Raw genomic sequence first — 23,324 nt, forward strand, 5'->3', positions numbered from 1 at the left:
CATCTGAATGATCTTGGGTAGCTTTCCCTGCAGGATTAATTAATTACTGGTGGAAATCATCTTGTCACCTAATGTGCAACATCGTTTTCTTTGGATTTTCAGTCATTTTGTGGGGATAAGCGCCAGGGAAACACGCTAAGTTAGGCTCCCAATAATAAAGAAAAAACCATACCAACACCATTTCAGTGTGCTACACAAGAAAAGTAAGGAGATGTTTTCATTTTCAACGCTAGAAGAGTTCCCATCCATCATAGTTGCTTTTTGTGTGTCATGCTTCTGTCTGTCCCCCCCAGCAACCCCACGCTTCACCCTCCCTGCGCACACGCCACCATGCTATCCTTTCCCAAACTCAAATTGTGTTGTTTATCCTTTTGAATGTCATTTGCTCGGGGGCAAAGATTCGCCTCTAACTTTCAACAAAACGCTGCAGTTAAAAGTACGAGCAAGGTTGTATAAACTTAACGGGTCCCAAATGTTAGTTAAAAAAAAACAAAAAAAAACAGAACAAACATAATGTTGCTTTCAGCTCAAGTGGGGATTTGTTTAGCGTTATCACCAGGGTTTCAAAATAGATGTCCTCAGGAATAAAAGATTAAGGAAGTAAATGAAAACAGAATGAGGGCTCCTTGAAAAATACTTCAATCCCGATTCCCCCGATGCATTGATTATCATTCCTCTGTTATCGTGAAGAGCTGCACTTCTCACCTCCAGTGACAGACAGCCGACCTCGGAGACTCTTATGTAACCACACATTTCCCTTCCTGCCGTCGCAAGAAAACATTCAAGCACAACCATCCCCAAATATGCTTGGTGATAGATATTGACGTCCTGTTTTTACCCAGCAATGTGAAAGCCAAGTCATTGGTCGGTCTGTTGCTCCACTAGCCTTGAAGAAACAATCTAGAAAATGGATCCACCCATTCTCAAGAGCAGGTAGTGTGGCCGGAAGATGAGTGTCTATCATAACTGAGCTCATAGGCCAGTAATTATTTACGTGTTGAGTATGTGTTTTGTAATGTCAGCCATAGTACAACCTCACACAGCCTCTTCTTAACCCCAACCATTAGTGTCCCATGCAAAGACGTAACGTGTACAACCTCACTGAAAGCCTAATACTAACCCCAGCCATTAGTCCCGGTGATGACGAATTGACATAAAGGCTGTTATGTTATGTGCGCTATATAAATTAAGACGACTTGACTTCTGACCAGATAATCCAGGTTTATTTCATGTTGCTGTTTTTTCGCTATATATGTGGCCAATAGGGGTCGCTAAACTACAATACAACACTTGGTCGTATTTTGGTGCATGGTAAAATGACCAATATGGTCGTATTATTGGAAGACTTGTTGCATTTTGTTGCTGCTGCTCGTCAGGACTGTCAAATATATACAGGAGATCATTACGATGTATAATGTTATTGACAGTGATGTATAATGATACAAAATAGAAGTGCCACAAATTTTATGTTCTACTTTGAATTCATGGTCACTGTGATGGTCGTTCAGAGACTGTGGGCAGTTCCTGGCCCTTATTCTGCCACCGTTTTCTCTTTCGTGATTATCCTTGACTTATGATTGCTGGTGTGGAGACTATCCAAGATGCTTTAAACCAGAGGAAAAGCCCACATTAGGAGAGGCCGCGCAAAATGACATGAAACCTGACATGCTGAGGAGGATTTTACTCTGATCAGAATTGGTGCAATAATTGAGACCGAAGACGGTCTTTTTCCTGCCCATTACGCCAGCAAACTCCCATTCAAGTGACTGTTTACGCACAGGATACATCATCACGGTCACGTGACCAGGATCACGGTATGTTTTTATTTTGATACTTAATCAGTTTAAAAGAAAATTCATTTGCACTTTTATTCTTTATGCACAATGCCTAATCCAATACTGGAAAATGAGTTATTAGTGGTGTGGTCTTTTAAGCATTCGCTCTTTGAATCGTTGGGTACGGCCAGCGACAAAGACACCTCGCTTTGCAAAGGTCCACATCCTGAGGATCAAGCATTTAAGTTCATTTATTATAATGTATATTTACTTGTGTTACTTATGTTTCCAGAATTATTATTTACACTTTTTTTTTTTTGTACAAGTAGCTAAGTTGTTGTGTTGAATCTGCTGCTCTCCGTCATTCACTTGCATTGACCTAAATTATGGTAGCATCTGATTAGTTAGTGTTAGTGAGCTGATAAGGGATCTGGAAGTGTTGTTGCTCAAGCTGCAGTGGTCAATTTTAAACTAAGAATGAATCCGTCTCCATCCTACCTTTTCATTTTCATTTTCTAAACATTAACCACCAATGAATCCTCACATGTGCTTGTGAGTGTGGATGGTTGTTCATCTCTGTGTGCCCTGTGATTGGCTGGCAACCAGTCCAGGGTGTACCCTGCCTACTGCCCAGAGCCAGCTGAGATAGGCTCCAGCACCCCTGCGACCCTTCTGAGGAATAAGCGGTCAAGAAAATTGATGGATGGATGGAATCCTCACATTGCTACTCGCTACGCTACTTGTTTGTCGCAAGTTTCTGTTTTTGTTTTTTTTGTTTTTTTCCCACAAATTTACAACTTTATAAAGTCAAAACTTTGCCACTTTATAAAGTCAGAAATTTGAGGGTTTATTGAGTGGCAAATTTGCGAGTTTTTTTCTCAGAATATTAACACCCCCCCATCCCCCCCCCCCCCAAAAAATATATATATATATATATATTGAACGTGGCCCTAAATTGCTGTTGTAGAATGAAGAAATGTGTTGAAAGTCTTAGTAACACGATTCTGTAGGATTCTGTTTCTCAGATCACAGCAGTGAAAGGGTTGCACTGCTGTTAGCGTTAGCATTCTGACTCCACTATGATGAAATCAGTTAAAAATCTCATTAAATATGCACAGCATTCTCACCGAAGATCAAAGCACCAAAAGTAAGTGAAGAACACTGCTGTGTTTTTAACTCTGTTGTTAGCATTAGCGTTCTGTTTCCACAACGAGTTGAACAGTTGAAAATCTTGTTTAGGAAGCCATTCAATGTATAGGATCATCGTCGCTATCAAATAACAAAAAGTATACCAAAGCACATTGCTTTGTTTTTAGCATTGTTGGTAGCATTAGCATTCCAAGTCAACATTTGACTGAAATAAGTCCTCGTTCTTGATTTGTTTTCACAGTCGACAATGCGAAACAAGCAAAGACAAGCCCTTCAATGGTTAACAAACATACATTTTCATAGTATTATAAAAGTAATATGACATCAAGGTAAAGCTTGTTTTTTGCATAAAAGCTCCTAATTTCTAATGGTAATAAGCTTCTTTCACTTGCCATACTTGACAGTGTGAGTGAATGGAAGCGTCAGCCTCTCACATTGAAATGCACAAGCAGCCTTGACCCGGGGGACCGCCTCCTCTCCCACCTCTACTTTGAAACGTGTGAGCAAAATGTGAAATAGCTACACGCATATTAGCATTCACTTGATTACAGAATCGAATAGAATCAGCTGTATTAATACCGCAATGGGCAACTTGTGGTTTTATAGTCGCAGAGTGGAAGGCACTAGGACGACACCAGCATGTCGGTATGGCTCCAGTACATGAATAATAAATACTAAATATGCAGTTGGAATTGGACAATGGTACATGAATTTTTTTTTTTTTTTTTTTTTTTAAATGCTGTGTTACAGTCAGTGAGCAGCAGCAAGAATAGTCAACATCAATGTATGTCAAAAAAAGGAAAAGAAAAAACATACATCATAAATAAATAATTTAAAAAAAACAAAAAAACAGCTGCACTGACATAAACACCAGCAATGGAGTGACAAGTACGCATAAATAAGTATGAACGCGTTTCCTACTTATGTGCATGAGAGTTTCATGAATAACAGTCAGCCCCTTTTATGATAATGTTCTTCTCTTTTGAAGTTATTTTTGGGTGTACGTACTTATTATGTATACCGGGTTGAGTCAGGCAAAGGCTTATGTTTCAGATTCATGCTGAGCATCTCCGTCATGAGTTTGGTCAATACGCTACCTTGATATGATAGTAACCAATATCCATGCAGAGGCCACCCTTTCGAAACAGTTGATGGAAAAACGTCTCTGTAGAAATGAGAGGTCATGATGTGAGTGTGGAATGAATATTTAAGTCCATCCTGGGACTCTTTGACACAATTGTGTAATCATTATATTAGGAAGAAAATGGAAATGATTTAGGCACTGATGGATTTGCTAATCCTGATTAATATGTCTCCAAGCTAAGTAATGCTGATTGGATGGATGTTATGAAACAAAATCTAAAAAGATTACAAATTTTAGCTCCGTAAATAGCACAAAATGTTTACCATGACAGTATGGTTAAACTATTTATTTTCAAGCATCATTTGCTATGTGAATAGGATATTACAATAAACTGACAACCCTCAAAATGTTTAGAATTGCCTATATTTGACATGAAAAATATCCAGCTATTCATGGATCCCCCCCGTCCCCATTATCCACAGAAACTACTGCTAATTTGCGCTTTTGAATAATAAATGCTAAATATGACTCTTTTTTTTTCTTTCTTTTTTTTCTTTTTTTACGTTTCCAAGATTTGTCCATATTTTTTATTCATGGCAATTATAATGCACCATTAATTATTCGCAGATTTTTGCTCTTAGCGGATTTTTGCTATCCGTGGTTGGGTGCAGTCCCTTTGTCTAATGAATAGCGAATTAAATTTATATCTTGAAGCACTACTGTAAACATATGGTGATATGTTCACCTATTGCGACTGGTTCTGGGTTTATGGTAGATGAACAGACAGATTTCTAATATGATGTAGCATCTCAGTGATGCCCCATGAAAGCGGATTATCTTTGTCTTGGCTGTAAATATTGATCTCTTTTGCAACCTCTAACCCCTATAATGAAGAGTCAATCAGAGCTCCCGGAGAGACGTACAATCCATCAATGACCCCCGTGTCCCATGTGGTCTGAGTGTTTCGTGATTGGATCCCGACGACAACTTCTCGTTGTGGTCGGTTAGTCTGCATTGATGGAAGCTCGTTGTACCGAATGAACTGGAAATAAGTACGATCTCCCTGTTAAAACACATGCAAACCAAATGAGTCCGTTTCCCTTCGCATTAGTCATGAGCCAGTCCGTCCTTGGCGATGAATCACCTCTTGACATGCGCTTGTTGAGCTTTACGCCCACCATCGCTCACTGTTAGATCTCCTCTGCTGCCCTCTTGTCTGTACAGTATACGTAAACGATGGTGGCTGATATTTGATGTTCTGAATCAAGTGCATGTTATTCATCGATGACTGATGAACTACTTGGATGTGTTAACATCCAGAAAAGTACACTGAATCAGAGCTACAAAAGGTTGAATGGAGGACGGTTTTTGTTTTGTTGAAGATGTTTCACCTTGAATCCAAATGGCTTCTCCAGTTCAAAATTTTCCACATATACTGTACATAATATAGAATTTATACTGTGTATAGAAAATCAGGAAAACAATACTGTATTAAGTTTTGTTTCTGAAAAATCGTATTTGTTTGGATGAAAAGAAGTCATAGTCCGTAATTTTCAAGTCATATTTAAAACAAAAAACTTTTTTTTTTTTTATTCATGTTGTAAGTACGAAATTGTTGGATTTATTATTACTTTTTTTTTAAATTAATCATCATCATTAAAGCAATCGGCACCTTGCAAACCAACACTTTCCGAATACTGTGAGCAAAGCATTCAAGGTTTAAAGGTCTATATACACCAGTCCATGTCGGCCACCATGACCGACGCCTGCCCCACTGTCGCGTCAACACGTCACATCGGAGAAATGATGAAAATACACACCGCAACAAACCAATCACGATGCAGACTACTGCGTACCTTCTGTAAATGCGTGCGACGTAATACCCCTCCATACCATCGGCGGCAATAGTCACTATTCCTTGAACTTAGAAAAATGAGACCACAAAGCTTTACAACAGGGGCAGGATAACAAAACGCAAACAAAGCATACTTCTATCTTTTTCATTCATGATGCACTACCACATCATGCACACCCTCCACAACCCAGAATATTGTGTAATGTCCAGACAGACATTGTTCATCCAGAAGGAAAAAGGTTATATGTGCAAAATGAGCAAAATTGTGAAGGCTTTCCATCGCTGAACCGTTATCCAGGTTTGTCAATAGGGGTAGGTGATAAAGCCTCAAAATAATATCACGATATTTTGAGAAAATTTGTGATAACAATATTTCTGACGATATAGTGGGGGAAAAAATACTGAACAATATATTTGTGCTGCTTCGGAAAAAAACATCGTTTTTATTGCACACAATACTTTACTTTTCAAATAAAATGTAAACATAATAGTGTAAATTTAGTGCAATTGTATAAATGACAGATTGAAATGAAACAAAAATTGTTCAGGTATTTCTCCTGAGATCTAAACGTAATATAAAATCTTCAAACCTAATTTATAAATGAAGAAATGTGCTTATAAAAAAAAAAAAGTGTTGACAAACAGTTGGCAAGCAGCATGACAATTAAATGAGGTAGGATAACAGTCTTGGAACTCTTACACAATCCTTAAATTCGGTATACTATGAAACTATTCAAAACTATTACTACTACACTATTCAACCAGCCAACAGTCAAATCACAACCTCAAATTCTTTGCCAGGAATACCAGCATATTCACAGATGTGGGTTTAAGAGCTGATCTTTGGCATGTTACATTACCACCAGTGCTGAACAGTCTCTCAGAGGCAGTGCTGGTAGCAGGGATGCAGAGATCCTTCTTGGCTAAACTGCTAACTCGAGGGACGTTCACCTTGTGCATTTTCCACCATGCAAGAGGGTCACTCTCGCTGTCTGCTGGTGGACAGTTCAGGAAGCTGTATAACTCAGCTGCAATGTTCTCTCGAGTATCAGACATGCCCGTCTTTTCTGTTGCTGAGCTCTTGAAAAAGCTTCCAAATGTCTTCTTTGGTTTCTTGGAGTTGAAGGCAGAGTGGGGCAGTTGGGTTTCTTCTGCTATTTCAAGATGAGGGTCAGATGCAGCGCTTTGACTTTGCTTTGACATGAGGGATTCCACTTCAGATAATGCTCTGGCTTGGACTGCTTTGCTCTCACGTTCACTCATGTATGCAGAGCGGAAGCGTGGGTCGAGCATGTTTGGCTTCTGCTTTTCAAGATCATTGAATAGACTTTAAACAGCCAATCAGAGTGATCAAATGTCACAGACTCACAACCAGCAGATGCTGAATCGCTCCAACAGTGGCTTTGACAGTCCGACCGTGCGTCCTACACCCCTCCAACGGTGCATACCGATGCCCAGCCACTTCCTGACTAGAGATGACTGATTGATGTATAAAGGCCTTAAAAGATAGTCCCATTAAACTGATCCTTTCCTATTTCTCTGTTCCACTTGTGAGCCTGCCAAACTTTTACACAAGCATTCAATTATAAGCATGCCACAAGTGGAAGTAAAATAAAATTGTATTATGATAAATCATGTCATGCAAGCCTGAGCTATAGATTACTAAATTAATAATGATGAATATTAATTATAAGCATATTGACTTATTTAGTTGCTGTCAATGTGAAAAAAATGCTTGCATTTATTTTTTACCAATGTCCAACAGGTGCTCATTTGTGTGTAATTAATGGAAAGCAGCTTGGCGCCCTGCTAGCCTAATGTCACCGAGCATTAATATTTTAGCGAGGTGTGGAAAGGGTGGCTAAGTGAATCCTTGTAAAGCACACAAACGGAGAAACAAAAAAAGGAAGCTAAAAATGCAGAAACTAATTTGTACCGCTACAAAAAAAAAAAAAAAAAAAAGACAGACAAAATAAAAAAATCGTCATTCTAACGCTAATGACGCTCTTGTCACAGCTTTACCAGTACAGATTTTCTGGTTATTTTAATTCACGACGGTGTTGACTTGCGAGGTTTCGAGGTTACAAATGTGCAGTGAACTACTTTTCGTTGCACGTCATCACAAGTCAGGCTCTGCCAAAATTTGTTTTGCATTAGATTTAAAAAATAATAATATAGATAGATAGATAGATAGGCTGGATGAAAACAATTAAATAATGAGATTTAAAAAAAAAAATCCAAGAAAATGTAAATTATAAATAAAATCTTCCTTTTTTTTCCCCCCTAATAAAAATGTTTTTATTTTTATCTTGGATGTTCATACTTTTTCAGAGAGAAGAAAATATGGAGGAATCTACTCGATTAAAGTCACATTTTTAAACATCCAGATATTTCAGTAAGCATTAAATAATATTTAATTTGCACATACTGTACTTGTGGTAAAAGGTCTTAATGGGACACACACGGTGCATGCAAACTGTTAAAAAACAAAAAACAAAAAATAACAGCAGCGAGATGAAATGTTAGAGTTCCTTCCAACAGCTTGTAGTGCATTCTGCGGCGTGAGTCAGCGCCACACATGGTCACAAAGTAGCGCCACACTGGCAACGTTGTGCCAACACGTCTATGAGGGCACTCCTCCAAGCTTTCTCATGCACATGTGACCCAGCATCACGTGTATATAGTATAGCTGCATGTTCTAATGAGAGAGAAGCCATGCATTATTGTAATTTTTTGAGAGAACTCATTTTTAATAATACAAATGATCACAGCACCTTTAAAACACACTAATGACAACATACTTTGTTTTTAACGCACACTGGAACACTTGAAAGATCCTAGTGGCTTTATTTTGAGACAAATGGAATAAATGTTATGGGGGAAATTATTCTCCAATTTTTTTTTTTTAGTATTGTAAAATTAAAGTTGGATTTAAAAAAAAAAAAAATCAGTATTATCAAATGGAAAATGGCAAAATAACTACAAGAAAACTAGCCCATTTTCTGAGATTTTTTAAAATTTTTTAAAAGGTGTAATGTTACATTAAAGTCTGACTGAGAATGAATAAGTGAATGATTACGAATGCAGCGACTCTATTCTGAATCGTTCAATCATTCCCTATGCTCTATGTTTGCATCACTGCAGAACCCCAGAATGACAAAATGCTACAGCCCAGTGCCCACCCATTCTCTTTATACCACCCGCTTTAAGTAGACATATGTTTAGTAAATAATCTCTGAAATGTGCTTTAGTGTTAGCGCTTCAGCAACATTGCGAGGGAGCCTCTCCAGGCTGTGCTTGTCTATGCTCATCAGGCACCTGTGTTCACAGTGTGAGTTTTATCTTCCTGACAAAGCAGCAGTTTTTGGAGACTTCCTATGAGAGCTCAACTAGCTTGCGGCCTTACTGTAATCGCATGCGCCACATGAACAAGTGCAAGCACGAGGCTTTTTCACTTTTGAGCTGCCTCTTATCAAGGTTGAGCATCACGAAGGATGATGAGGCCCTTGGAGCAAGCTTGTTGCCGTGGCAGCAGGTGATGTAAGCCACGTCAAAAGGTCTACGTTGACCTGTGCTGTGGTAGTTACTGCCAGACCATTAGTCCTTGTTTACCATCTTAATGTTCCAGGAGGCCGGTCAACGTTTTATTTGTTGAAATTTAGAATTCCTTTTCCTAATTGAAAATTCCGAAATGACGTCACAAGTTAAAATGGGATCTTATGCTGCGTTTGAAGAGTCAGATTTAATCCCACTCGGAGTTTCTCAGTTCTGCCCCCAAAGTATCGAGGCAAATATAAACGGATAAAGATGGCTGATTCCGATAAAATGTTTGTTGTTCTGGTTAACACAGTCATTTCAAATCACTTTGTGTCACCTGAACATATGTCTTGTATTTACATTTGCCTCAAATGCTTTGAGGGCGGAACTGACACAATCCAAGTGGTATAAATTTGATTTCCCACTTTCCTCAAATGCAACATTTTTCCTTGGTTCTGCTCATTGAAAAGCATTGGACTTTAAATCAATTGTAATTTGATTTGTGAAGATTATTTGAAAATGTGATAAAATGTTTGACTACTATAACAACATGCCCGATTTGTATGCTAGTCACAGGCAAAAGCAATACAATACGTGGTAGAAATTAAGCGTTGCATTGTGGAAATGGCAGGAATGCACAGAATTGTTCAGAATTATCAATAAGAAAAATGTAACCCTCGATAGCTACATACTCCAGCTGAGCTAGTTAGGGATAGATTAGACAGACAGGCAGGAGCTACATCGCCAGCTGAACTACGCACGGACGGACGGACCGACCGACGGATGGATGGATGGATAGACAGACAGATATTGAATGTGCAAGTTCACCAAATGCTTGTGTGGGTTTTCTGTGAGCACGCAAGCTTCCTCCCACATAGCAAAAAAAATGCATATTAGCTTTATTGAAGACTAAATTGCCCATTAGTGTGAATGGTTGTTTGTCTATATGTGCCCTACTATTGGCTGGCGACCAATCGCCTGTCGCCCGAAGTCAGCCCAGCTCACCTGCAGCCGACTTGAGGATTCAGAAAATGGATGAATAGATGGCTGGCTGGCTGTATGAATAAAATAAAGTGGCCTTTGGTGTAGTCATTCCTCATTTTTTTGTTACACTAGACTGTTTAACAGGCATAAGGCAGCCTCTTTTGGAGATTTATTAAAAAATATATCAATGTAGTGTCTAGGGGGGGAACTCAATTATTCTCTTCTGAATTGATTTACAAATCAATCTTCTCAAGTTTGGGTGCTACAGTGGAGCCCCACAGCACACCAGCACCATTTATTTATTTATTTTAAACATTCCGACTACAGTTTACAAAGTTTGATTACTTGGGACAAATTAATTCACTACAGTGCTTTTAGTTTAGTCGTTGGGCTTTTATTATTCTTTTGATAGATGAATCGCATTTTGGGGGGCTGCAACATGGCTGAATGCTGGCCAATTTTTGCAAGCGTGTGTATCCTGGGATGTACTTCAGGGGTTCAGAACTCCCCAAAACTCATTCTGGAGCACTGCCTGGAAGTTTGAAAAATTATCAGTTGAAACCAGTTTCATCAAGCAAGTAAAATTGGGTATACATGTCGATCATGACAGGACACGCAAAAAAAAGTCTCAAAGACTGATGCTGGAAGTCAGACATTTTGGCTTGAGGCAGCCATTTCGGCTTCTACTTTGACAAAGTACTACTAGGGAATTTGACCAAATGAGCCTCAGTTGGATGACGGCATACTAGATGGATGCTAAATTGCCAAGCATTCTTAATTGTTCGTGTTGTCTAATATGGGCACAACATTTTCATGCACTTTTAGAAATGTTTGAAGTTTGTTGACTATCAAAACTGGGTGGACTTGCCTATCATAATGGACTCATAATGCACAAATAGCTGCGACGTGTTTCCGGGAAAATCTCATATTACACCGCCTTTTCCGGTAATGGCTATCACCATTTGTTTTCCTTCAGAGAACCTTGACGAGTTGTCAGCGTTTTGGAGTATTTTTTTCGTCATTGTTGTTTATGAGCGTGGTTGCGTGCATTTGTCAAGGCATCGAAGAAGAGGAAAGACGACAGTGCCGGTACATCGAGCAATCACTGCTGTGTGCCCAGATAAGACGGATTTAACTCTGTCTTGTTTTTTCTTTTGTGCTTACCAGTGGAGAAGAGTTGCTTGTTAACATTTGCAGGGTTCGACACAGCACCAAAGTGTGTTCTCAGCATTTTCTTCTTGCTGATGTTATCCATCCGTTGACCACACATGGGCGTCATTTGTTCACAGTAGAACCAGAGCTGTACTGTATTTTGAAGCTTAAACTTTCATCTTTACAGCCTTCTGACTTTGCATTTACCTGTGTGTGTGTATATATATATATATATATATATATATATATATATATATATATATATATATATATATATATATATATATATATATATATATATATATATATATATATATATATATATTCCTATGCCGTCATTTTATTGTATTAAAAAAAACAAAAAACATAAAAAGTCATTATTCATTTGAGCAGCGGCATTAAGAGAAATGTCATCCTGGCTGGCCTGTAAAAAAAATTAAACAGTAAAAACATTACATCTGCCTCAAAATATTGACGAAGCAGAGCTCGGCGGATGATGTTGGCCGAAGAGGAGACCACAAACCAGAGAGTTGTTGTTGTTGGTTGGTTGGTTGGTTTATTGAACACTTTACAAAATATAAGTTGAAGTTAAAATGAAAAATTAAAAAAAGAAAATAATTCACTAATAATGTCATAATTTACATATTCAAACGGAGAAGGAAGAAGCACAATAACTTAGTCCTACTCCCTATTAATTTATATCATGTTAATGTACTAATAAATTATTCTTATCCAATAAAGTATCATTAAAATAAAAAAGAAAAACAAAAAATGGAAAATAAACAAGTTATGAACAGTGAGCTGGTAGTTCCATCTGAAACTGGAACTGTAAAGAAAGTAGTGCTGTCAAACGATTACAATTTTTAATCTGATTAATCACACTTTTTACTTTTGATTAATCACGATTAATCAGCTAAATTACTTGCGTAATATGAATACAAAATATCACATTTTGACAATGCATTTTATTATCTGAATGTCATTTGCAAACACTTATTAAATGCATGTACGCAATGCGTGCATGTATGTATTGCTCGAACAGCATCATATCAATTGGGTGCAATTCAGCAATTATATTGCAAAGAACGTGCTAAATACTGACGAAAATTTGGTAACAGCATCATATCAACTTGGTGCAATTCAGCAATTATATTGCAAAGAACGTGCTAAATACTGACGAAAATTTGGTAACAGCATCATATCAACTTGGTGCAATTCAGCAATTATTAATTAATTAAATGCAAATGACTTTTATTTTGTCTATTCTAAAGTCGGGGTGTGTTTTTTTGAAAGCGAAGTTTACCACCGAGCAAACCAACTGGAGTCACCCGCTCATCTTAGAACAACAGGCGTAGGAAATGCCGTGCATTGACCTAATCACTGAACTGCGCAGCCTTCAATGTAACCATCCGCGGTTACGTTCAAGGCTCAAGCGCGGCCCAAGAAAATTGTGCGATTAATTTGCGTTAATATGTGATTAATGTGACAATTTTCTGTGATTAATTAATCTATTAACGCTTTAACTTTGACAGCCCTAAAAGAAAGTCAACCATTTTGGTTTGAAGCAGCTATTTAGGAGAGATTTCTAGGGCTCCTACGTTGACAGACTCTAACAAGTGAATTTGCCCAGGAAAGCACAAAGTCAGGTAACACCATGCAGGTCTTTGATCCAGCTCGCGTGTTGTGTAGCAAGTCAATTTGATGTCAGGTGGTTTAACCTTTGCGGAGTCTCCTCTCGGGACCAAACTCACCTCTGACCCATATTTTTGGAAGCTGCAGCTCACATAAGATCTCGCTCACATTAGAGGATTGTCTCTTCCTTACTTCTGAGAGTGGGTCAATCCTCCAGGGTGGGTCGACTGGGGGAAGGCCTCATCAAGCTGGGCCAACGTGAGATGAAGTCATGCATTATTCATTACGGGCAGGAGCGCTCCGGCTCATATTGATGATTTCTTTTGCTCTCATTTCCAGAATAAAGTCCTCAGTATTGACGGACTCAAGGTGAAGCTGCAGGTAAGACCTTTTCATTTGGACAAATCATCTGAATGCTGTCAGTCAAATATCAAACGTAAATTGGTGACGCAGCATGCAGCTCACTGTGCAAGGTTTTATACAGCTGTATCTTGAAATCTATCATGGAAATTAGGGGTGTTAAAAAAAAATCGATTCGGCAATATATCGCGATACTACATCGCGTGATTCTCGAATCGATTCAATTGGCGGCTGAATCGATTTTTTTTTTTTTTTTTTTTGATTTTTTTTAAAGAGCTCAGAATTGTTCATTCGGTAGTCTTACCGATTCAACGTCTTATCATCATTGCCTTTTTTTTTTTCTTTTTTTTTTGTGTGTGTGAATCGATTTTTAAACTTCCATTTTTAATGGAAAAATATTCAACAAAACGTCTGACTTCGGGTTAGGATTCACACCTTGAGCATGGAAGAATGTTATATGAACGGAACATTAAGCCTTAATATTTTATTTTAATGCTGTTCAAACATGAAACAGATTACAACCTCTATAAGACTGAAATTTCAGATAAATAAATACATTTTCATATAAATCTTACACTCTACAAGCTTACTGATTAGTATTTTCTAAATTTGAATGAAAAAAAATCGCAACAATCGACTTATAAATTCGTATCGGGATTAATCGGTATCGAATCGAATCGTGACCTGTGAATCGTGATACGAATCGAATCGTCAGGTACTAGGCAATTCACACCCCTAATGGAAATGAATGGAATGCCATTCATCCATTCCAGCCTCTCCCTTAAGAAAAAAAAAAAACTTACACTTTTGAATACAAAAAGGCATAATACAGTCATGCAGAGATAAAGGAGGGGGGAGGGGCAAAGGGAGATTCCGGTAACGACTTTAGTGTAGCCAAATATAGCGGAGTAAGAGTAGCGATCCTTTGTCACACATCTACTCAAGTAAGAGTAAAAAGTATTGTCGTAAAACTACATTTTTTTTTTAAAAAGTTACTCAAGTACATGTAACGGAGTAAATGTAACTCGTAACTACCCACCTCTGCTCATGACTTCTGCAGGCAAAGATGCTGCAAAATTCTTCTGCTGAAGGCACACGGCTCTGGCACATTTCAAAAGCCCTTTCTGAGTAGCGATGTGTGTTCGCACATGCGTAGTCAGTTTACTTATATAAAAGTCCTTTACGCAAATACTTAGAGCACAGTATGCCGGTAAGATGTCGCCACTCTGGAAAATCTCAAACTATTTTCACTGCCCTTCTTTTGAGGAAAAACGTCCTCTTTTGAAGGATGGAAGACCACTTTAGCTACCGGATTTTCAACAAAGTAGCACCCAATTCACACCGACTGCAGAACGGACACGTTGCGTGTTCCGTACGGACGCCGCAAAAATAGAACCACAAACCGTTTGCAAATTCTTTTTTTTTCTTTTAAAGGGGGATGGGGGTTAGCTAGCGAACATAACATGACGAGTCGGAAATTTAAAAGACAAAAAACGAGCTCAGAATATATTAAACACTAATTAAACACAAAACGTACTTACCCATGGTAGAAGAGCCATTGTAGAAGTCCCAGAAATAATGTCCAAAAAGCATATCGATGTGACAACAGGCAAACGTGGCTATTGTTTACAAAATAGGACTCTATATACACGGTTGTTATCGCGTGAACTCAACTCTCAAGTGTGAACCCCTGTGATCTTGTGCTCTGGCGGATGCAGATTTCCAGACACGGACAGCTCACGCAGCGCATGTGGTGTGAATTGCAGTCCGTGCGGATGCCGTACAAAAAACGCACCGCGTCTGTTCTGCAGGCAGTGCGAATTGGGTGTTAGGGACAAAATTATTCGTATTTTTCACAAAGAATGGTCCAAAATGAAAGATTTGCTTTGTGGAAGTGCTTTGATTAACTGGCTGTTTCAATTTACATTATGTTTGTCATGCTAGCTTGTTTGCTAGCTTGATTTAAGAGGAATTAGGCTGTTTTACAGGGAGATGTCCACTTTGTTACATCCTTTCCGGGCATCCGGACGGGTTTTTATTAATTCATGAAATTGTCCGGTTTTGGTTGTGCGGCAAATGGGAGGTGGAGTGCACTGCATTGTGTTTACCGCGACGGGCAGACCCACAGGTTCACGTACCTCACTTAGCGTTTGAGTACTGTCCTGGGCTGTGATGGTGGCCGAGAACTTTAGCTGATTCGCAGAGTGTCGAGCTGCCGCACGGGAGGCGATGGGTACGAACCCTGCTCGTCCCAATAACTCGTTTGTGGAGCAAAAAATGCACTTACAACATTTGTCATAATGATTTTAGTCAAGTAAGACTTCAAGAGTATTTTTTTTCTTCTGACCATACAGAGGAGGCATAGGTTAAAATAGTTTTAATGTATGGGATCTTGGAGTAAACTAATATACTTAAATGATACTCATTTAAGTATATTAGTCAGGCCGAGTGTCCTCTTTTTGGAAATGAAAATATGGTCACCCTCGATACGTTGTACACTCACCTGCCAACACACAAATTTGTAATCGGTGTGTGTGTGTCTCAATTTATGCCTATCCAAGCCAAGAGCTCACTATTCGTTAGCCAATCCGTTACTGTAAGTGTTCGCATTAGGCTAGCGTATCTCAGTCATTGCTCTTTACACAAAAAGGTCCCCGAAGATAATTAGCGGGGTTCTTTCCCCCTCTTTTTAGCACACTGCCTTTCTTTCGGATGACTCACGCCATTGTTGTACATGCTCAATATTTTCACCAGCAAGTCATTAACTGAATTATATTGTTTGGTGGCTGAAAGAGGACTGTACACTGTGTGTGTGTGTGTGTGTGGGCGAGCTCTGTTATGCACTTTAATTGGCTCTCCATCACTTCAGAAGGAGAGTTGTTGTTTTTTCACCCCCCTCGTTTTAATTTTCCGTCGTGTTAACAGCACGTCCCGTGGGTGTGGACAACCTTGAATAGAATAGAGAGAGCGAACAAATATAAATACTGTATTGTAGGGGTGTGAATTGCCTAGTACCTGACGATTCGATTCGTATCACGATTCACAGGTCACGATTCGATTCGATACCGATTAATCCCGATACGAATTTATAAGTCGATTGTTGCGATTTTTTTCATTCAAATTTAGAAAATACTAATCAGTAAGCTTGTAGAGTGTAAGATTTGTATGAAAATGTATTATTTATTAATCTGAAATTTCAGTCTTATAGAGGTTGTAGTCTGTTTCATGTTTAAACAGCATTAAAATAAAATATTAAGGCTTATTGTTCCGTTCATATAACATTCTTCCACGCTCAAGGTGTGAATCCTAAAAAAAAACAAAAAAACGATTCTGCCGATTATTGAATCGATTTTTTTTTTTTTAACACCCCTACTGTATTGTATGTATGATTACAGCAGAGGGAAGGAACATTAGTCTAATTCTGACACAACATAATACAAAAATATAATTGAGTTCTGTGACACTGGACATTTCATTCACCTTTGGTACAGCTAACATAATGGAAAAAAAAAAGGAAAAGAATTGTTGCTACATGATCTAGCAAGTAAATGACGTGACTATAGATATGAACATTTTCACCAATTTCACTGGCTGCACTCACCACATTCTTATCATCAATTGAATCTCAATGCAGACTGCACCGACAGAAAAGTCAATTAAAGGTAGACAGAAAGGTTCCTTCTCACTCTCCTCACTCTCTCTGCAGATTTGGGACACGGCTGGCCAGGAGCGGTTCCGAAGCGTCACCCACGCTTACTACCGCGATGCCCACGGTGAAACCAATTTGTCCTTTGGTTTTGATAGACTTTGATACATTCTTTAACAAATTCTTCGCTTTCATCCGGGTGATCAAATAGAAGTAGAAAAGTTACGTGAAAAGTCCATTCTCTCATCTGCTTATCTTCACTAGGATATTAATATTAATAATGTCTTCAATTGCTGTTTTACATTTCCAAGCATTTTATAGTGAATATAAGGTTCATGTTTTCCAATAATAGCACATATATATGTAAAGGTGGGGCTTCATTATTCTGTTTCACTATTTTGTAATTAGATATCAAGGTTTAATATCAATCATCTCTATTTTGTTGTGGCATCTGTGTTTTAGCTTTGCTTCTGCTCTATGACGTCACCAACAAAACGTCCTTTGACAACATTCAGGTGAGTTAATTTTCTATCACCTTGACAGTCACGCTGGTCTGAAGACTTGCGATATTGCTCGAAGAAATATGTCCAGGAATGGCTCGTGTGAGTGGCAGAAAAGATACAATATATTTCTACATTTTTAATCTTTGTGTAACAAAAATATTTGGACTGCAGTGGTTGATACAAATTACACAATCTTGGGGAAAATATTGGAAAAAAATCTGTAATAGACAAAAAAATCTAACTCAAATGTTTAAAAAAAAAAAAAAAAAAAAACTGAAAGATAAAACAAATATTGAATACAATACGAAACATATATAAAAATATCAAAAGGGGAAAAAAAATCATGAATACATAATACAAAAAAAAATACAAAAATAGTGGATGAGAAAATATACAAATATTATACAAAAACGAAAAACAAAAAACTAACGGTGTGACCTGGCCTGCCTGTCACTTGTGCGTCTTCCTTTTTGCTGACTGAGTGGCATTCTATTTATCTGTGAGCTTCAGAACAAATTGAGTGTGAGGAATCTTCATGTTCTTTTATTATTGTCATCATCATCATCATCAATGTGTTCATCAAAATGTCAGCTCGCCTATCTGCGCTCTGCCTCAGCCAGTCAGACGATAAAATGAGAGTGAAGGTGACCCCGCTGGGCTGTTCTCCATCTTGATGGAATATTTTAAGTCAGTCAGCGTCAAGCGCTTGCATGAATAATGCGTCGACGCTTCTTAAGAGGTAATCGTCGCCTTCGACAATCTTTTACGGAACCGTTACACAGTGTTCTCATAGAAAAGGTTTGAATCCCACACTTACCTTTGAACAGTGTCTGTGAATCCATAAACCCATAAATTGGATTTTCCATTGAAATTCAGATCTATTTTATCTTTAAGTCATGTCACTGAATCCTCTTCCTCAAAAATGCCATACATAAATCCAGATCTAAATATATGACGACTTGAAGTGATGAAGTGAGCGATATGGCCTCCACTGTATATCTCACAATATTTCTTGGTTAACTTTAAAATACAGAATATAAATATATATTAAATTCTTTATTCAATACTACTTTCAATTACAGTTTTGTCAAATACTTCAAAAGAACACTTTGCTCTGTTTATTGGGACTGAAAATAAAATATTTGTTTGGCTCACACTTAGATTTTTTTTTAATCTAAAAACAAATGGAAAATGTGAAAATATTCAACAAAATAAAATAGTGAAAAAATATTACAAGAATAAAAAAACATATTGAAAATACTTTGAACAAAATTACGCATCCTGTTACCACTGAAATTTAGCATGAGTTCATTCCGCTTGTGAAGCGGGTTACAAACACATTCCATGATGAACGATGAAGTAATAAGAGCCAAAAGAATTCATTACGGCCGCGTATTTGATTTCCTTCATAACAAGACAGATTGGGTGCATATACAAAAGGAATGACTGTATCGATCCTTTGGACTTTTTGGGCTGTTTTGGCCTTTGGATTTTTGTCATTACATTTATATCTATCATATAATGTGCACTAAAAGCTGTTAAACCTTATGTCACATCAGCATTGACACAGTCTATATTAGTACAGACTCTAGTTATTAGTCTCTATTAGGGAATGAGCATATAAAATCGATTAAGGAGTTAATGAATTGTTAAAGTTTTGGGTACATCTCTCTAGGCAATGACATTTACTCAATAATAATGGGAAAGTCAAGGACAATCTGAGGAGGAGAAATGTAGCCTGAAAAAAAAAAGCTTTTTAGGGTCATTTCTATTCGACCGCAGATTCCAACATCATCAACAGCATTCTCCCAAGCCCTGATTTCACCGCTATCAATGTAGCGTACATTTCCCCGCATGTTTGTTTGGGAGATTTTTGTTATGGTTGTGAAACCAAGTTTGAATGGTTTGCTCATAATTCCAAAAGGTTTTCTTCGTGTGAACACATCACCACCACCACCACCACCACAACAATAACAGTCAGTGTTCAAACAAAACCTTCAGGCTTCTGTGAGAAAGCAAAAAAAAAAAAAAACAAACAAAAAAAAAAGTCAGGAGAAACCAACTGGAACAACTTCACTGGAGTTAATCTGAGACACTTGAAGTAGTGGCACCTGCAGGTGTGTGCTGTTACATTATCATCAAAATAAAGGTATCTTGAGTCAAAACGAGGAAACTAACAAAAGACTGACATGAATTTGAATGAATGAATGAATTCCCACATGAACATGAATTTCCACCGTCACAACCCACTCCCACAGATGTGCTATCACTGCCAAAACAAACCACCTTGAACTGAGAAAATCTGCTGCCTGTTCACACAAATGCCCGTTTCAATGTATCCGCACAAGTTTCTTACCGTTTGGACACTTCGTCTACACGGCGGCTTGTTTTCGGAGCTTGAAACCGATCACCTTTGAAACCGGACTCCAGAGTGGAAAGATTTCAAAACGCGCCCCATACGTTCCAATGTGGACACCATATGCAGGATAGCTACTCCTCCGGTGATGACGTAATTCTCCCGTCACTGCGCACAAACCGCCAGTCTGTCAACAACAATGGCGTATAGCCGCGTCATCGTCTTTGTTTTGCGCAACCCTCCTTAGCTCGTTTATCGCTTTTACAACAAAATGTTTTGCGTGGTGTTGTACTTGAATCACCCGGCATTGTCACTTCTCCTGTGTTGTGTGCGTCTCGCTGCTCTGATTATATTACTGGCTAGCCAATAGCCCATACGCACCCGTACAAGCCGTTGAAGCCACAGGGCAGCCATCTTACTCCTCCCATCTCACGAGCAGATTACTGTTTAAACTACTTTGAAGACCCCCTTTTCTTTTATCGCTCAGTTCCTAGACCCCAATGTTAGATTTGGCAGGGGCCTCTATTGTTTGTTGAATTACAGTTATAATTATTTAAGAAAAAATACACAAGATTCCTCCTGTAAACATCATTAAGCAATTAATTCATACATGTATTTAAGGCAAGTTGTAAAATGTCAATAGTCCTCTTGTTTATGTTTAACAAATTTAAAACATCATAAATCAGGCTGTTTCTACTAAGTAATGTCTCAAAGGTTCTCTAATTTCAATACTGTAAATGTATAGGATCATATACCAAGAAACGTTTCTTGGCCTATCGGCTATTTTGATCAGTGGTTCCTCTTCTTCGCTGATTCTTCTTCTAAGCTTCCCGTTAACTCCCTATGGCAGTGCTACAGCGCCACTCCAGACTCCAGACAGACAGGCGTCAAAAATAATTGTGTTTCCGACTTTGTGCCCTCGGTTGCGCGCTCGCAACCCGGACCGGAAATAAACTGCTGTGCCCAAATTACGTCCTGCCTCTTCCGTGGCATATCCCCCATTTGGAGCGCTCAATTAACCTGCCATGCATGTCTTTGGAATGTGGGAGGAGACTGGAGTACACAGCCGGAGCCTGGACTCGATCTTGCGTCCTCAGTACTGGGAGGCGGACGTGCGAACCACTCAAACACCGTGCTGCTACAAATTACATGACTTCAAATCTGAAGAAAAAGACAATAACTCTAACAGCAGTGGTGTCAATTACCAACTGAACTCCCATTTGACAAAACAGGTCAATGCTGCAATCTATCAATTAAAATAGCGAAAATCAAAGAACAAAAATATTTAGATTTGTTTGTTTGTTTGTTTGTTTTTTACTTTGAGTGCATTTTTTCCTTAAAGGTTTTTTTCAAGCACAAAAACTATAGACAAAAAAATAAATACAGTGACTATATTGCTCTCTCACTGGATTGTCAGGGGTAATTCCTGCAACAACTACAAAAACAACAACAATATTGAAGCTTATAATACAAATTTTCTACATATTAAAAAAAAAAAAAAAAAAAGAGAGGGAGAGTAGAATAAAAAATAGTACATACCAGAGAAGTAAGTTATTATAATCATGGCAAAACAGATAAAATTAAATCTTTCTACAGTAAAGAATAGTTCACACTAAAGAGACATTACAACAATTTAACATATACATATCTGACCCAAGTGTTATTGTATTTTATTTTTAATTATTATGATGATGATGATGTCAAGTGGTTACTTAACATCCACCCTCGGCAAAGAGTGGGAATCTGGTTTGGTGACACTGCTTATTTTGCAGACCTCGGAACAGAACTCCTTGGATTTGTTAGGCTCGACCTTGGGTACCAAAATGGAAGGAGAACTAGATGAGCATGGAGTGATGCCATTTTTATTTTTTTTTAAATCTTCCTGTCCATTTTTCTTATAAAACGACGTTTCTCAGGGTTGACCCTGTATGCATGTTGTTTCGATGGCTTTGCATCCCCAATCAATATGTCTTATAACAGGTGTGGCCAAGTGTGGAATGCCCCTATCCAGCCTGTTTTCCATGTTTCTCTCCACTAACACACCTGATTCATGATCACGATCGTTATCAGGCTTCTGCAAAGCTTGCTGATTAGCTGATCATTAGATTCAGCTGCGCTGAAGGACGAAGACATGGAAAACAGGCTGGATTGGGGCTCTCGAGGACCAAACTTGACCACCCCTGTCCTCGACCATTTATCTGGGACAGAACATCTAAAATAATCTTAAACTCATTCAAGAGAATCACCATGTCTCTTCCTTTCAATCAAAGTCAGCAAAGGCGAGAATATTGAATCTTTTTAATTGATTATCTTGAGTGATTATCTCGTGGTGTGGAGTGTGTTCAGAGACACTTCTTGCCTGATTATTCTCCATTTTCATTGAGGTACGTAACAGCTCTCTCATACATACGTTATAGCTCTGATTCTTCAAGTCATTTAAATCCTTTCCATTAATGCTCTGTTGCTCTTGCGCAAACTCTGCTTGAGTTTGTCTTTTTATTTATTTATTTATTTATTGACGATACCGGTCTGCTATTACGAGCAAACTCTTTTGACCCAAGTGGTTGAGTCAACTCAAGTCGTAGTTCTTCAAGCTCAAGTTCCTTTATTTGATCCTTTATTCTGATTTTTTTCCTTTTTTAACCTTCTATTTATTTCTGACTTATCACAGTCCTCTGATTAAACTACTGTTACTGTATTTGAACGCAAATACGTACACTCCTGCAAAGTAGTGATGTGCTTCTCGGGTCGAATCCCTGAAGCGTGTGCCGAGTAATGGAGATGAGTGGTTCATGAACCGCGATTCAATGCGTGTGTCGATGACGTACGTGATGACGTTTGAAGCCCCGCGAAGCGGGTGTACCACGTGACTGATTCAGGAAATGATTCGCTAGGTTTGAGTGTAGTTCGAAATAAAAGCGGCAAAGAAACGCTATGGATTCCCCTTCACTTTTTCTGTTTTCGGGTCCCTTATTGCGCTACTTTTTTTTGCTTTTGGCATTCGATTTGCCGAGCTTCTTTTTGCGATGGAACCAGCAAGAAAGAGATTTTCCCTTGTTTGGGACTGGAGCACTTTGAGCAGATCTCACCTCAGAAAATAATGCACTGCAATTACAGTACTATTTTAACAGATTCCAATAATAAAATAAAATAAAATGTGACAACACATAAAATTCACATTTTTCTGTTCACAGTTGAAAGTCCCCTTCAGTCCTGGAATCACAGAAATATACGCGTCCAATTCTATACAAACTTGCTATCTCATATCGATGCACCCCTGCTTCATTAGTA

General features: G+C 38.4%; 1 protein-coding gene across 1 annotated transcript in view; it reads left to right on the forward strand.

The window, feature by feature from the left end:
- Window positions 1-23,324, forward strand: part of LOC144023025 (ras-related protein Rab-26-like) — a 36,864-nt gene that overhangs the window by 5,897 nt on the left and 7,643 nt on the right. Inside the window, exons 3-5 of the mRNA XM_077528278.1 lie at window positions 13,508-13,549; window positions 17,235-17,301; window positions 17,637-17,689. Coding sequence (XP_077384404.1) covers window positions 13,508-13,549; window positions 17,235-17,301; window positions 17,637-17,689 — 162 coding nt within the window. The remainder of the gene's footprint in view (window positions 1-13,507; window positions 13,550-17,234; window positions 17,302-17,636; window positions 17,690-23,324) is intronic.

The sequence above is a fragment of the Festucalex cinctus genome, chromosome 1 (assembly GCF_051991245.1).
Source record: "Festucalex cinctus isolate MCC-2025b chromosome 1, RoL_Fcin_1.0, whole genome shotgun sequence".
Classification (NCBI taxonomy): Eukaryota; Metazoa; Chordata; class Actinopteri; order Syngnathiformes; family Syngnathidae; genus Festucalex; species Festucalex cinctus.